This window comes from Mobula hypostoma, chromosome 2, assembly GCF_963921235.1.
Source record: "Mobula hypostoma chromosome 2, sMobHyp1.1, whole genome shotgun sequence".
Lineage (NCBI taxonomy): Eukaryota > Metazoa > Chordata > Chondrichthyes > Myliobatiformes > Myliobatidae > Mobula > Mobula hypostoma.
In genome coordinates this window covers 104,669,764-104,686,292 of record NC_086098.1, presented here as the reverse complement: position 1 = coordinate 104,686,292, position 16,529 = coordinate 104,669,764, and the positions used below count along the sequence as shown (strand labels likewise).

At 38.5% G+C, this 16,529-nt stretch overlaps 1 protein-coding gene across 2 annotated transcripts in view; it reads left to right on the top strand.

Annotated features, from left to right (window-relative positions):
• The window catches only part of lca5 (lebercilin LCA5), a 95,380-nt gene that overhangs the window by 49,012 nt on the left and 29,839 nt on the right, over positions 1 to 16,529 (top strand). For both annotated transcript variants that reach the window (XM_063040331.1, XM_063040330.1), the window contains exons 3-5: positions 10,789 to 11,312; positions 13,721 to 13,858; positions 14,716 to 14,812. In XM_063040331.1, coding sequence (XP_062896401.1) covers positions 10,789 to 11,312; positions 13,721 to 13,858; positions 14,716 to 14,812 — 759 coding nt within the window. The remainder of the gene's footprint in view (positions 1 to 10,788; positions 11,313 to 13,720; positions 13,859 to 14,715; positions 14,813 to 16,529) is intronic.

Below are 16,529 nucleotides of genomic sequence, written 5' to 3'. Positions count from 1 at the left end.
CTTTATCAATGTCCTGCTGAACCTCTGACAACCCTCCAGACGATCCACAACACCTCCAACTTTTGTATCATCAGCAAACTTACTAACCCACCCTTCTACTTCTTCATCCAGGTCATTTATAAAAATCACAAAGAGGAGGGGTCCCAGAACAGATCCCTGCGGAACACCACTGATCACCGACCTCCATGCAGAATACGAACGATCTACAACCACCCTTTGCCTTCTGTTGGCAAGCCAGTGCTGGATCCACAAAGCAAAGTCTCCTTGGACCACATACCTCCTTACTTTCTGAAGGAGCTTCATATGGGGAACCTTATCAAATACCTTACTGAAATCCAAATACACTACATCCACTGCTCTACCTTCATCAATGTGTTTTGTTACATCCACAAAAAATTCAATCAGGCTTGTAAGGCATGACCTGCCCTTGACAAAGCCATGCTGACTATCCCTAATCACATTATATCTCTCTAAATGCTCATAAATCCTGCCTCTTAGGATCTTCTCCAACAACTTGCCCACCACTGAAGTTAGGCTCACTGATCTTTAATTTCCTGGGTTATCTCTACTCCCTTTCTTGAACAAGGGAAAAACATTTGCAGCCCTCCAATCCTCCGGTACTTCTCTTGTCTGTATTGATGACGCAAAGATCATCGCAAGAGACTCAGCAATCTTCTCCCTCACTTCCCACTGCAGCCTGTGGTATGCCTCATCCAGTCCCGGTGAGTTATTGCCCCTTTCCTGTTTCTGACTTCCACCCACACTGACTCAGTACACCATCCCTCCATGACTTACCCCTTTTCTCCAGCCATGACACTATCCCTAATTAGCAATGCCATGCCCCCACCCCTTTTGTCTCCCTTTCTGTTCTTTTTGAAACCTCTAAAGCCTGGCACACTCAGCAGCTATTCCTGCTCCTGAGACATCAACATCTCTGTAGTGGCCACAATGTTACTGTTCCACATATTGATCCATGCTCTAAGTTCATCCACCTTGTTTAAGATGCTCCTTGCATTAAAATAGACACATCTCAAACCATCAGGCTGAGTATATCTTTGCTCTAGCATCTCCCTATCCTTCCTCACAAACTCCCTACAAGCTGTGTCTACTTGTGCTCCGACCTCCCCACCCTCTGCCTCTTCACTTCAGTTCCCACCCCCTGCAAATCTAGTTTAAACCCTCCCTAATAGCATTAGAAAACCTCCCCGCAGAATATTGGACCCCCTCAGATTCAAGGCAAACCCGTCCTTTTTATATAGGTTAAACCTGCCCCAGAAGAGGTTCCAATGATCCAAAAATCTGAATCCCTGCCCCCTGCTCCAATCTTTTAGCCTCGCATTTATCCTCCACCTCATTCTATTCCTAGACTCACTGTTGTGTGGCACAGGCACCAATCCTGAGATTACTACCTTTTGAGGTCCTGGTTCTCAGCTTCCTTCCTAACTCCCTGTATTCTGCTTTCAGGACCTCACTTTTTTTTCTACCTATGTCATTGTTACCAATATCTACCATGACCTCTGGCTTCTCAGCCTCCCATTTCAGGATTTTGTGGACACGCTCAGAAACAACACAAGCCCTGGCACCTAGGAGGCAAACTATCATCCTTGTTTCTTTTTCGCATCCACAGAATCGCCTATCTGTCTTAATCTTCCTTGATCTCTCACATCATTCTCAACAAAGATCAGTAGATGATGAAATTCATCTTCAGACAGTATAACCTTTAGCTGTTTGAAGAAGAGTGCCTAAAGATCATGAACTCAAGCAGTTGCTTCAAAGCTTTGGAGAGTTGGTATTATTATTGTCTATTTATTCCAATGCAGACATCCTCAGCATTGACACTCTAATTATGCTGTTTGTTCTATTTTGCTCACATACCCCAGATAGCCCTCTGAATCAGCTCTCAACTCTGAGCATCTTGAGCAAGAGACCATCAGGAGGATAGAGGAAATAATTCAGATGTTTTCAGAACCTTATTTGATGGGAATCTCTGGCTCATGGTAGTTCAAATTGAAGGAACATTCAACATAGTATTTCAGCACCTCAAGTCCATTTTTCATAAGCACACTGAAACCTTTCCTAAGTGGTGGGAGGAGCGCATCACCTTCCATACTGCTTGCCAGCCTGCCTCCCCCACAAAATACTTGCTTCCCATTAGAAACTCCATAAAGGATACAGCAGTTCAGGGCCATTCTTGAGCCTGCCTCTCCTTTTAACAAAACCATGACAAATCTTACCTGAACATTTTCCTACCCTGTCATCATTTCACATGACTCTGTGTAACATCTGTTTTGAAAGTCTGCTCAAAAACTAGTCCTTCACATGTATTTCTAGGTCAGAAACTTGTGAAAATTTCCACTCCCTCTGAGAGAAGAAAGGTTTTAATGACTTATGTCAGCGGTCCCCAACCACTGGGCCGCGGACCGGTACCGGGCCGCAAAGCATGGGCTACTGGGCCGCGAGGAAACGATATGATTTGGTGATATGAGTCAGTGGCATCTTTCCTCATTCTCTGTCACAGCCATTGTTGAGCCATTACGCATGCGAGGTCATTACCCGCGCATCATCCATGTCAGCGCGGGAAGGAGATAACTCCACGAGCTTGCAAATGACAGCGGGCTGAAAAGTATATTTGACGTAACATCTCTGCTGGCATTCTGGATCAAGGTCAAGGCTGAATATCCTGAGATAGCCACGAAAGCACTGAAAACATTGTTTCCATTTCTAACATTTTTCTGCGAAGCAGGATTTTCTGCAATGAATGCAACGAAAACTAAATTGCGGAATAGACTGGACATAAGGAACCCCCTTCGAGTATCGCTGTCTCCCATCACCCCTCGATGGGACCATGTTGTTGCAGGGAAACAAGCCCAGGGCTCCCACTGATTCAGTGATATTGGTGTGTTGCAATGATTTCATATGTTCATACGGGGAAAATATGTGCTGTGTGTTTAATATCCAAACGGTACTTAAAATGTTATGGTGCTATTGACTTACATAACCATATAACAATTACAGCACGGAAACAGGCCATCTCTGCCCTTCTAGTCCACGCCGAACGCTACTCTCACCTAGTCCTACCGACCTGCAGTCAGCTCATAACCCTCCATTCCTTTCCTGTCCATATACCTATCCAATTTTTCTTCAAATGATAATATCAAACCTGCCTCTACCACTTCTACTGGAAGTTTGTTCAACACTTACTTGAAGCTCCCCTGTCCTCCCATGATAATTGACTTAGAATTATATTCATGCGAGGAAAATATGTGCTGTGTGTTTAATAATAAATTCTTTAGATAAACCCTTTTAGAAACAAAATTGAGTGTATTCGCCACTTATCACTTATATTCCGGTCGTGGTTAACACCCCCCCCCGAACAGAATCGCCAAAAACGATTTGCAGAAAAAAAACCAGCAGGTACACACATGCGCACTGGTGCCCACGCAAGGCTTCATGGTCATTGTAGTCTTTCTGTGGGTAAACACAACGTGTTTGACTGCTACTCTTGTCCGTTGGCAACCCTACCTGCCCCCCCCCCCCCCCGGGTTGGCCGGTCAACAAGAATATTGTCAATATTAAACCGGTCCGCAGTGCAAACAAGGTTGGGGACTCCTGACTTATGTGAAAGATGCTTGTTGCCAGATACTTTTGAATGTTTATCAGTACAGGTGTCCCCCGCTTTTCGAACATCCGCTTTACGAAACCTCACTGTTATGAAAGACCTACATTAGTACCCTGTTTTCGCTAACAGAAGGTGTTTTCACTGTTATGAAAAAAGCAGCTGCGAAAAAAATCAGCAAGTGATAAAAGGCAGCGTGCGAAAAAAAGCAGCGAGCGCCCCGAGCAGCCGCTCTCCCCCGGATTCGGAACTGCATTCTCGCCGGCATTGCTTAAACACATGCCTGTGAGCAGCCGCTAGCAAGATGAGTTCTAAAGTATCGGAAAAGCCTAAAAGAGCTCGTAAGGGTGTTACACTTAGCGTAAAACTAGACATAATTAAGCGTTTTGATCGTGGTGAACATAGTAAGGACTAAGTGAGTTTGGCTTGTGGAAGCTGAGGAAGATGATGTTGAAGAGGTTTTGGCATCCCATGACCAAGAACTGATAGATGAAGAGCTGATGCAATTGGAAGAGGAAAGTATAACAATCGAAACCCAATGAGTAATGATAAAGTACGACTTTAATTTTGAAAGGGTACGTAGGTTTAGGGCATATTTGCAGGATGGTTTGAGTGCTTACAAAGAACTGTATGATCTAAAAATGCGCGAGGCTCAGCAGTCAAGCAAGCCTTCCACATCAGCCACAGCAGACGATGAACCTCGACCTTCGACATCAAGGCAGGCAGTCGTAGGAGAAGATGAGCTGCCTGCTCTAATGGAAACAGACAACGATGAGATGACACCCAAGTATTCCGCCACCCCAACCCCCGGGCCCCGGACAGATACTGATTCGTGGAGAATGCAGTGGTAGCCAGGAGGCACACAGCACATCTTTAAGAGAAAAGCCGAAATAAACATGCTAATTAATTACGTGTCGGGCGGCACCTAATTAATTAGCTTGTTTATTTCGGCTTTTTTCTTAAAGATGTGCCGGGTGCGTCCCAGCTACTGCTGGACCCCTGCATTCTTCGTGGATCAGTATCGGTTCGCTGCCCGGAGGGTGGGGGCCACTGCACCACCCAAACTCCGACGACTCAACCTAACACACCATCATCAGTGTGCTCTGCGCTGTCCCAATTCTAGTAAGTGATACTACACTGTACATACATTATTTCTACTTTATATCGGCTGTGTATTTTTACATGTTATTTGGTATGATTTGGCAGCTTCATAGCTTAAAGCGCTTGCACCGTTTTTGCCAACGGCGCTTGCGTGAGATTTTCGCTACAGAGAACAGTTCAGGCAATGCTTGTGGAAAAGTATTTCTACTTTATATAAGCTGTGTATTTATCATATCATTCCTGCTTTTACTATATGTTACTGTTATTTTAGGTTTTATGTGTTATTTGGCATGATTTGGTAGGTTATTTTTGGGTCTGCGAACGCTCACAAAATTTTCCCATATAAATAAATAGTAATTGCTTCTTCGCTTTACGACATTTGGGCTTACGAACCGTTTCATAGGAACGCTCTACCTTCGGATGGCGGGGGAAACCTGTATTCTGTTTTTTTCCACTCTTGTGAATGATCACACATTTTCCACATTGTATTTCATCTGCACGAAGTTACCCATTCACTCAGTTCGTCAATTTCCCCATGAAACCTCTATTTTTATCACTACTCACATTCCCACCTAATGTCATATAATCAAGAAACTTGGAAGTGCTACTTTTAATACCCTCAACAAAATTATAAATAGCGATTGTGAATAGTTGGAGCCAGAGCCCAGGTACCTTACTTATCTGAGAGGACTTAAATACGTCTCTTTAAAAAGTGTTTTGTAAAACCTAATGCACTACATTCAGCTTCCTCATTTACTAGATACATTCTCAAATAACCAGACTAAATGTTAAACATGATTTCCCTTTCATGTATCCATGCTGACTTCGCCCATTTTATTTCATTATTTACTTGGAGTTTTTATTTCACATTCTATATTATAAATGCTGTAATTGTCTCAGCTACAAATTCCTAGCTGTCACGTGCCCCATGACAGGTTAAAGAACCAGCAAAAATAGAAAACACGTTGGAGTCCAGTATTGCTATTAACTAATAGTATTTATTAGTAACTACACAATACAGTAAGATAAAATCAGATATATAAAACAGGTTAGCAATCATCAGATATGTATACGTGTGTAAATATATGAAAACCAAGCTTCTTCAAGTCTAGGGGCAAACAGATAGTCTTACTTTGATGAGTAAAGTTCAGTTCAGTTCGTGGTGTTGAGTTTAGTAGTGATGGAGAGAGAGAGAGAGAGAGGGAGAGATCTGAGTCTTCAGGTGAGCTGATGCTGTTGATCTTCCCATTGTCCTTCGAAATCCTTTAGAAGTCACTGACTGTGACCACAACAAAGGGGACCGTTCTTCGGTGGTGGAATTATCAACCCAGGCAAGGGTTCGACACACGAATAACTCCCCAGTGGTCACACCCTTTTCACACTGTGAGAGCCACTGATTGATCCTCCAAAACCCACCTTCCTGCAGGCACAACAAAGCTCATTCAGTGTCCAAAACCATGTGTCTGTAGGTCTAACAGCTGACCTTCTAATTATCTCACTGTGCTGAACACCAGCTGTCCATCAAGCAGCTCCTTCCTTCTCTCTCTGTAAGAACTTGGAAGCTGCCAGTGCCCTTGCAGGAAGTATAAACAAACTGTGAGCAGTCTTTGCCTCTCTTTCTCTTGCTTTCTCTTTTTTTAACAAGGTGTCTGTGTTGAACCTCTCTCGCACTCTCTCTCGCACTTCATAGGGGTAATTCAGGACCCCGTCACACTGGCTAACAAATATGTAGTTCCTTGATTACTTTCTCCCTTCATTCTAAAATAGTCTAGACAGGTGTACCCAACCCCTTTTATTGGCCCATGGCATTTTTAAAAAATGGTTGGGAACCTCCTGATCTGGAATTTTGAAAACTCTTAAGGAGACCATCTGCCATCCTCATAGGCACCTCTTTTAAAATGTTGGACTTTATCAGGTGTAGAGGGGGAAGCTCAAAACTACCTTCTCAAGGACAATTAGGGGATGGGCAGTAATAAAATATAGTAAGATAATTACACGGATGAGTTATCTAGGGACTAGATATTAATCCATCAAGTGGCCTTGTAAACTATGCTCATTAAGAAATGCTCTGTCCCTCTCAGCAATAATTCAGCACGTTTACCATGGTGTATTTTGAATCAGATAGGTTCACTTGTATATGTGCCCCAAAGTATTTCCTTTTTGGTCAGGTATTCTACTGTATATGTACTTAAAAATAGCAATGAAACTGTCCGGTTTGTATTTATTTCACTATTTGTAGGTATAAAGTTGCAACTTTGAAGTTGTGGGTTCTCAGCCAATTTGCTTTAGAGGTGGCGGTCATTCTACCCATGCTTTAACAATTCGTTATTGTCATCTGTTTGAAATCATATGTTTCTCATTCTGTTAGGCTGTTCTATAATGTCTTAAAAGCAGTCAGTTTGTTAATTTAAATTACATGGAGGGAGGAATTGGAAGTCTGCACGAATTATGAGTCGCAATTTGAATTTTGGAGCAGTAGGGAAAGGAAGGGGAGGAAAAAACCAGATGGTCAAAGCTTTTACAAAGTGAGAAAGACACACTCTTGTGCCAAAACCTTAGGTCGAGTTCATTGAAAGTTATAATCCATTATCCTGAATATCCAACTAACTGAACTAGAGTTGGAAAAAGTTTAAATTTTCTTTATTTCAAACTACAAACAGTCGTTGTTGACATCTTTGCTCCCAAAATAGAAAATTCCAAAATAGTATTGATACTGTCTACTGGCACTCCTCAAATTTGGGTAAAAGAAACTTCAAGTACATTTCAAGACTAAGGGAAATAAGTTGGAGAGTGTAAAATTTTGTGTGTTTTATTGAGTTGAAAACATGACAGAAGAGCAACGTAGCTATAACAATTAAAAGGACTGTCTTCAGTTGTACTGGTGAAGGAGGATTTTATGAGATTTCTGCTTCTCTGACCATTTTTATTCTCAAGCCTGTCTACCTGGTCCTAGTTCCTATCCCCAAGTAGAATTGAACAGCTGGAACACATTGCATAAGGAGTGGAATTAGTAGTGGAGAGGTTACTGGCACAGTGAGAACAAAGATATGGATGGCTCTGAATTAGTTGAAATTGTAGCGTGTGGCATGAAAAGGTGAATGAGAACATCTTTAACAAAACAATCTCAGTTTGGTCGAATCCAGTTTCAGAATTGGAGTGCCTGCAAAAAATTGGAGCAAAAAACAATATTTCAACATGGAAGAATATGTGTTTCCAATTGCATAGAGTATCAATAGATTAAGATTGTAGCTAACAGTAGATGATTGTAGATACATTGTATCTACAGAAGATACATTGCATTTCATCTACCATTTCTTTGCCCTTTCTCCCTATCTGTCCAAATCAGACTCCCAGAGCACTACCTGCCCCAAACCTATCTTGTAGTCTGTAAATTTGGCCACAAAGCAATCAATTCAGTCATCCAAATCCCTGACATATAATGTGAAAAGAAGTGGTTCCAATACCAGCCCTGTGAAAAATCACTAGTTACCAGCAGCCAACCAGTATAGGACCCCTTTATTCGCAATCTGCCTCCTGCCAGATAGCCAATTAACCAATCTTCTATGTCTGCTAGTATCTTTCCTGTAATAACAAAGACTCTTATCTTGTTTGCAGCTTTATGTGCAGCACATTGTTAAAGGCTTTCTGAAAATCCATGTTTTACAACACCACTCTTACATATCCTGCTTGTTATTTCCTCAAAGAATTTCAACAGATTTGTTAGGCAAGATTTCCCCTTAAGGAAACTATGCTGACTTTGGCCTATTTTTATCATGTGCCTCCAAGGACCCTGAAAACACATCCTTAGATATCAACTCCCAACATCTCCAGGTCAGTTTAACTGGCTTATAATGTCCTTTCTTCTGCCTCACTTCCTTCCTGAAGAGTAGAGTGACATTTGCAATTTTCCAGTCCTCTGGAATCATGCCAGAATCTAGTGTTTGTCAAAAGGTTCTTACAAATGACTCCACAATCTCTTCAGCAACTTCCTTCAGAACCCTGAGGTGTAGTCCATCTGATCCAGGTAATTTGCCTACCTTCACACCTATCAGCTTCCCAAACACCTTCTCAGTTATAGCAACTACATTCAATTTTGTCCCCTGACACTTAGAATTTCTGGCATACTGAATATAATGGTAACTTATTTCAAAAGTATTCAAGTGGATTGGAAAATCCTTGTATCATGAAAGACATTTTCCATGGTATTTTTTTCATCTTTAATATTTTTTTCTAATTGACCTAGTTATAACAACCTTTCTCCGCCTTTAACTGGTACTTTAACCTTCACTTGATTTATTTAGAACTGAGGTGCTATTGCAGTCACAATAGAATATAGCTCTAGTTAATTTCTCTTACTCTGCTGATGCCACATTATACCATTTTCAGCTGCTCCGGGGTCATAACACTCATCAGAGCAGATCCTTTCTTTGTTCATGAGCTTGTACCCTTCCCACTTCATGAGAAGATGATGAAAGAGGTAAAAACAGAGGGGGGGGGTGGATGTTGTTAAGGTAGAAAACAGAAAAGCATACTAGAAAGGTATAAATTAGCTCTCCTTTCATTAGATTAGAGCATTAGGAGACAATAGAAGAGGGAAGGCATGATTAGTTCAATATAGAACTATTTAAATTGTGGATTTTAGTATAAATACCTAAACTAGTAATGTAATAATCCTTGACAAGAGAGTCTTGGGAAAACATTGTTCTGAAGTATTAATTTTGCTGCAGGTAGTTAGCCAGCTATTTTTAATGGATTCTAAGAGTTTAACAACTATTTGTACTGCTGTGAAGGCTGCAGTGATATATAACTTGTGTTGTTTGTAATTATCTGTTTCCCAAAAGAGAAGTACTTCAGTTTTTATGGTCATTTTGGATTTTTCTCCCTTTCTCATTGATAGGCTTCATAGCAGCTCTTTTCCAGCTGATATGAGTACCCAGTCTTTGCACATGCAGGTAAATTCTGCATACCAAAAACTGTTATATCTGTGAACAGTGTTAATACATGTACTTCATCAGAAAGACTAATAAATAACAAATGGTTAAACTTTAGTATTTTTTAATTCATCAGTTTGGTTTATTTTATACCCACCCAGTCTAGCAATTCTGGGTTAATTGTGGCATTTCCCATATCACTAATATAAAATTGGCTTATTTAACTGGCTTTTGAATTGTATACAATTATTGTGTAAATTTACTTCCTCTCTTCCAACCTAGTAAGCTGGTGAAATATTTTTAGTAATGATGTCTTCATTTTACATTTGATATCATTTGTCTACTCCTTGTTGGCATAATATGTCGGAAAGGCTGAATCATAGGATTCTTGTAGAAGAACTGTTAGAGCTCCCTTAGCAAAAATGCAGCATAACATTGCAGCAATATTGAAAGAAGATTGGTGTAATTGATGTAAGTACAATTTGTATTACTAAAACAGCAGTATAAATTGTTTACAATTGAGTATGCATTTCCTTGTAAAAATGCTGCATGTTAATTATTCGTCTTTTCATGTCTCTGAATACTTGCAGTGAATACTAGATAAACATTACATCAGCAGAGAGCTCCAGTACCTCCAGCATTTTTGATAAGAGCTCTCTTATTTTCTTTAACTTGTGATACATGTATTACACTGCAGTAAGAATGAGACTGATAAGTAATTCTGAGGATTCCATTCTTATCACTTATTATAACAGTTCAGTCTCATTTGTTGTGTACTTACATCACTTTTCAACATATAAAAGTCCATGTTGCATTTCTGAGTTCCATACTTTTTATAAATATGACCAAATGCCAATAATACTGTTTCATTTTTCATTTTTAACTAAAAATATTTAACAATGCTAATAAGATCACTAGTTCCCATGTTTTTTTAAAATTTTTGGTGCTTGGCATTTTGTTTGGCTTTGTTAATTTTTAAATCTGTACAATGTTTCAGTCTACGTGGACAATTCTTCCTACATCTTTGTTTGTGATAATTGATGTAGTTGCTTTAGTATTTGGTTGTCTTTGCTGTAATGAGGTTTTTGTTTTAATCTCAACCAGTGTCAATTTAACCATATGTTTTATTGTTATTTAAAGCTGTTGGGAAATCTGGTGCCAGGCAACCAGCTAGCCATGGGAGTCGTCGATCCCGGACACAGAGATTAAACAAAGAACCTGTTTCTAAAGACATAGACTTGGTGACTAAACGCATGTTATCTGCTAGGTTGCTAAAAATTAATGAGCTTCGAAATGAGGTTACTGAGTTGCAGGGTAAACTGGAGGATTTACAGAAGGAAAACAAAGTACTAAAGCGCCTCCAGTACAGGCAGGAGAAAGCTCTTAGTAAGTTTGAAGACACAGAAAATGAGATCTCAATGCTCATATCTCGACACAACAATGAAGTCCGTATACTTCGGGAAAGGCTTCGAAAATCACAGGAAAAAGAGAGAGCAATGGAGAAACAATTGAAAGACACAGAGGAAGAACTTCATCGAACAAAAAACTCTCTGCTGAAATTAAAGAAACTTTCAGAGGACAAACATTTGATAGAGAGAGATGAATTGGCCCAGAAACTTGCTAAAGCTGAAATCAAAATGGAAAACAGTGAAAGGAGAATTAAGGTAATACTTGTTTGAGAACATTAGCTTTATTTACTCGTATTACACATGTCAACTGAATTCTCTTTCCTTGTTAATGAATTTATCACAATAATGCTAATTATTATTTTGTTCAAGGAATTTAAATTTAGACCTGCTCAGTGAGGTTGTCTAACCAGAAGCCTACTTAAAGCTGCAATCTTAGATTATCTAAGCATTACAAATTTTATGATACAGTTTTAATATAACATTGCCTTATGAGTTCTTCTACGCAATATACTGTAAAATTGCTATAATCCTTTATACCCAGCACTTTGGTGCTTGATTAGTACTTGTAGATTTTCTGGACTATTGGATAATTATTTCTATTACTATTTAAGTCAATTTTGTTTTAAATGTTACTTAGTATTATAATTTTCTAATGAACCAGATGATTTTAAAGTGAGTGTTGGAACCAGTGCCCCAGATACTGGAAAGGAAATTTGGGAACTCAGGCCCAGCTGACTGGAATTAAAGTACAGGAATTGCTGTCTTAGTAAATAGACAGGTGATTGGAAGGGTGTTGAATGCAGTTGGCTGAAGGGCCTGTTCCTGTGCTCTGCTACTCTGTTCTATGACTTCTGCAAGACGTTGCTCCCATTTTCTTACAGGCTTCAACTCCATCATTGTTTAATGCTTGGTTCCTATGCAACCACGTCATTTTGTCTGTTTTCTTCCTATCATCCAGGGATCCAAACAGTATTTTCAGGTAGTATTTCACTTGCTCTTCTTTCAATCTAGTATACTGAATAGGTGTTCCCTTCTATATTGGAGGATCAGATGGTCTTTTTGTGAAGTACTTAAGTTCACAGGAGAAACCTGGTTCATTGCAATCCCAGTCCCGTTCTGACCTACAAGTCTGTGATGTCCTAAACTGTTACAATGAGGCTAATGAAGAGTGTCAGCTTTGAAGTATTGACTCTGGTTCTCTTTACACAGGTACTGATCGGCTGAGTGTTTCTGGCGATTTTTATTTAAAATTTTTAGTACCTGCAGATTTTTTAAAAATTTTAATGTCATCTATGTTAGTATTCATTTCTAACAGACTGGCAATAACACTTTGCAATAATTAACAGCAAAGAGGTAAGGCCATTTTGGCCCATCTAGTCTGCTCTGCCATTAGATCATGGCTGATTTTTTGTAAACTCTATTCTCCTGCCTTCTCTCTGTAATCTTTACTGTCCTTACTAATCAAGAACCTATCAACCTCTGCTTTAAAATTACCCAATGACTTGGCCTCTAGAGCCAACTGTGGAAATGAATTTCACAAGTTCACCACCCTCTGGCTAAAGATATTCCTTTCATCTCTGTTCTAAGGGGATGTCCTTCTATTCTGAGGCTGTGCCCTCAGGTCCTAGCATTTCCCTCTATTGGAAACATCTTTGCCACGTTTACTCTATCTAGGCCTTTTAATATTCGGTAGGTAATGGTAAGATTTGTATATTTTTCAAAAATCACTTTTGTATGATTGTGGGGCAGTGGTTATGTTACTATACAAGTAACTCAGAAGCCAGAAATAGCAATCCACCAGGGACATTTGTGGAGTTTTTCCAGATGATTTCAAATTTATCAAAAGACCTAATCTTGACGATGATTACCATAGGAACTCTCAAAAGGCTGGAGGAACTCAGTAGGTGAGACAGCATATATGGAAAAGAATAAACAGTTGACCTTTTGAGCTGAGAACATTCTTTGAGACTGGAAAGGAAAGTGGAGGATGCCAGAATAAAAAGTGTGGGGAAGGGGAAAGAGGACTAGCTAGAAGATGATGGGTGAAACTGGGTGGGTGGGAAAGGTAAAGGGCTGGAACTCGTAGGTGAGACTGGATTGTGGGAGAAAGGCAAGAAAGAGGGCACCAGAGGGAAGTGATTCTGTTGAAGTTTCAGTTAATATAGAGAAAAATCATTGCCATTTTATTGGATTGAATTTTAACATTCTTAAAGTTAATTGTATGTAAATCAGAACTTATTTCCTAATTCTTCATTCTGGAGTTGTATCATTTTTCTGAATATTATGTTTTTACTATATAGTAAAAAATAGCTGTACTGGAAGCCTTAAATTCATATTTGATTTCTTCATAACTTACTAAATTTGTATATTTCAGTAAAAAGCTGAATCAATGGATGAAGCCTTTTACTAATGAAGCACAGAAAGAATATGAGCTTTGCACCTGCTATCCCAGCAAAATCTTTCCATGTTCTTATGTACATTTTTTTGTTATCACCAATGGACAACACTGAGAAAGCCAATTACAGTTAAATGAAAATCTTGCGGCACATTCAACCCATACTTTTATGGTCCAGAAACAGTAATTTATTTTATTTCAAAGGATGTGATGAATTTGAAGACTGAAATATTGAAATGATTTTTATTTTCTTATTTTTCAATATCAGGATCTGCAGAGAAATTTAGAGTTGACCAACAACAGTTTCCTTAGACAAGTGACTTCTGAACGCAAGAAGGCGCAAGAAGCACAGGAAGATATTCGGAATCTCCAGGAGGAAATTCAGCGCCTTGGTCAAAAACTAAAAGTACTTCACCACTTTATAGTTCTGTCAAATGAAAGTTCTTCTATCCATAACATAGCAATATACACATGATTTTATATTAAAATTTTATTTTGTGGGACATTAATTTCTTATGTGAAGTTGTTAGCTACCCGTTAAGAATAGATTTAATGTAACTGTTATATATAGGCTAACAATTAAAGTTACAAATTTTTTGCGTCGGTAAGGCATTCATGCATCAGTTTGTTTTTTGTCACAATGTTGAGTATTAATAATTGTTATATGATTTGATCACTGTCATTGTAACCATTTATTATATACAAGTGTGTGATATATTGCATCAGGATTTACCATGGCCTTTGAAGATTTTTGTGTGATGTCAGGCTAGGTGTGAACTGAAGATTTGCCTGGAATTTTTAAATAACCTATTGCCAGTTCCATTTCAAAGGGAAGATTTTTTTCCAGTAAACAAAATTCATCAAGAAGCTTTTATCTTTTAATTCTAATCTTTTAGATTCATAAGAGAGCCAGCTTTTCAACTCAAACAATTTAGTGGAATAGAAGCAAGATATCCTCTTCACTTTTTATGTGTAGCATTTTCCTTGATCCACTGAGTGGTTTCATTCATTGACAAGGGAAAGTATTTAGGTTTCGAAGGAAGATCACAGAGAGATAACTAGATTTGTATTTGTTTTAGGTTAAAATTAAACCTGAGCTCCTTAATAACTCAAAGTTGCTGTCTAGTTCAAGAAATTCCATTGTTTAATTGGGATGGTGTTAGGTTCATAATAGATGGTCTCTGGTTTCTGCGGCTGATAAGAAGTTGGAATTGGGGTGTTTCTTTTAAAGTGGCAGCATAATTTTCTTGTGTTTATTCAAAGGAGAAGGAAAAGGAGCTTGATGTGAAGAATATTTATGCCAATCGTATACTGAAGTCGTCACCAAAGAAAGAAGGTGAAAGCACACCTAAGAGAAAAGGTATTGTTTTTCTCTTATTGCTAAAACTACTTTGGGTTCTGTTAAGGTTGATATGAAAATTTTATGCACCTTGAGAAAATAGCCAAGATATATGACACATATATATCCATGCAATTAGGTTTTATTTTTTAAGGAAATTTAATTGTGATTGAACATGTGCTGCATGTTCAGTCTGCTGTTTTCTGTCTGGATCTTCCAGGCATATGACATGCTGACACCTGGAAGCATCGTGCATGGTGAATTTCCAGGCCTCTCTCTCATACAGCATAAATAATGCTAAATTTGGTTCTGTTTTGTTTTCAGATGCCATGGACCAACCAGAGATTAATGCGTCTGTATATGATTAATTTTGGCCGATAAGCAATTTGGGTCTCTTGATTAAAATGACATTTTAAAACATTTATTCTATTTGCTAGAGAAGCAAAGATTACTAAAAATGTAACTTAATTGTATTATAGCAATACTGATCAGAATTGGAACAAATTAATAATGCTGTTCAGGAATGAATTACTATAATCATTTGTACAGATCTTTCAAGCTCAGAAAAGGTAATAAGTGTCTTCACAAATGCAGGCTTTTTAACAAAAAATGTATATCTGAGGAAACAATGAAAATCTATGATGCCTTGAAATAACAGTTTAAATTCCTTTTGATTGCATTAGATTTTGCATTTGTGCGAATATTCTCATATTGCATTATTCCTCATCAATACAAAAACTATCTAATGGCCTATCTAATGATATGATACATGAAAGAATTATTTATTGTAATAATTTTGTAGACTATGAAGCTGCTGTATTAACTGAATCTAACCTGTAGTCAAGTGTTATATTCAAAAGAAAATGAAGTGGTGAAGTATCAGCATGTGGCAATGACAGGGATTGGGGCAGAGATGGTTGCAGAATAGATGTGTTAAAATTGGTAGAAGCATGTGATGATTTCAATGATGCAAAGTTTGGGGATAGGATATGAAATCTTGCTGCCTCTTTGGTGAGATTGAAATTATACACAGCTTGTTGGAGAAAATCTGACCATGAAGAGAGGAGTTGAGCTTGGTTGTATTTTGACAATTTGTTGAGGTGAATGGAAGTATTGAAAGTCTAAACCCTGTTCTGTAAGGGACTGGGAGCAGAAAACCTTGAAGTTGGCTAAAATATTAAGAAATGAACAAAATGCTTGAGGAACTTGGTAAGTTAGGCAGCATCAATGGAGGGAAATAAATAGTTGATGTTTTGTACTGAGACTCATCAGGATTCGTATTACCCATGTTTTTAAGGAAATGCAGAAGAATGGGATTAATCTGGGTAGAACTTTTTCAACTGCCACAGAATCAAAGGACCAAATAACCTATTTCTTTGTCATTAATTATCTTGGATTTTGTTAATTTGGTTTGTGTTTCAAACACACTTTTTTCTACTAGAGATGGGGGAATGGTTGATAACTATTAATATATTGTCATAGACATTGTGATAAAATTCGGTGCTGTGTGATAAAGAGTGCATATAGAACAAACCTAAATCACTATGGATAAAGAAAGAAGTAGATAATGTTATTAAGAAAGTCTTCATAAAATTATTGAAATAGGCATGAAAGTCAAGTTACTTTTTATTGTCATTTCGACCATAACTGCTGGTACAGTACTCAGTAAAAACGAGAGAACATTTTTTAGGACCATGGTGCCACATGAAACAATACAAAAACTACACTGAACTGCGTA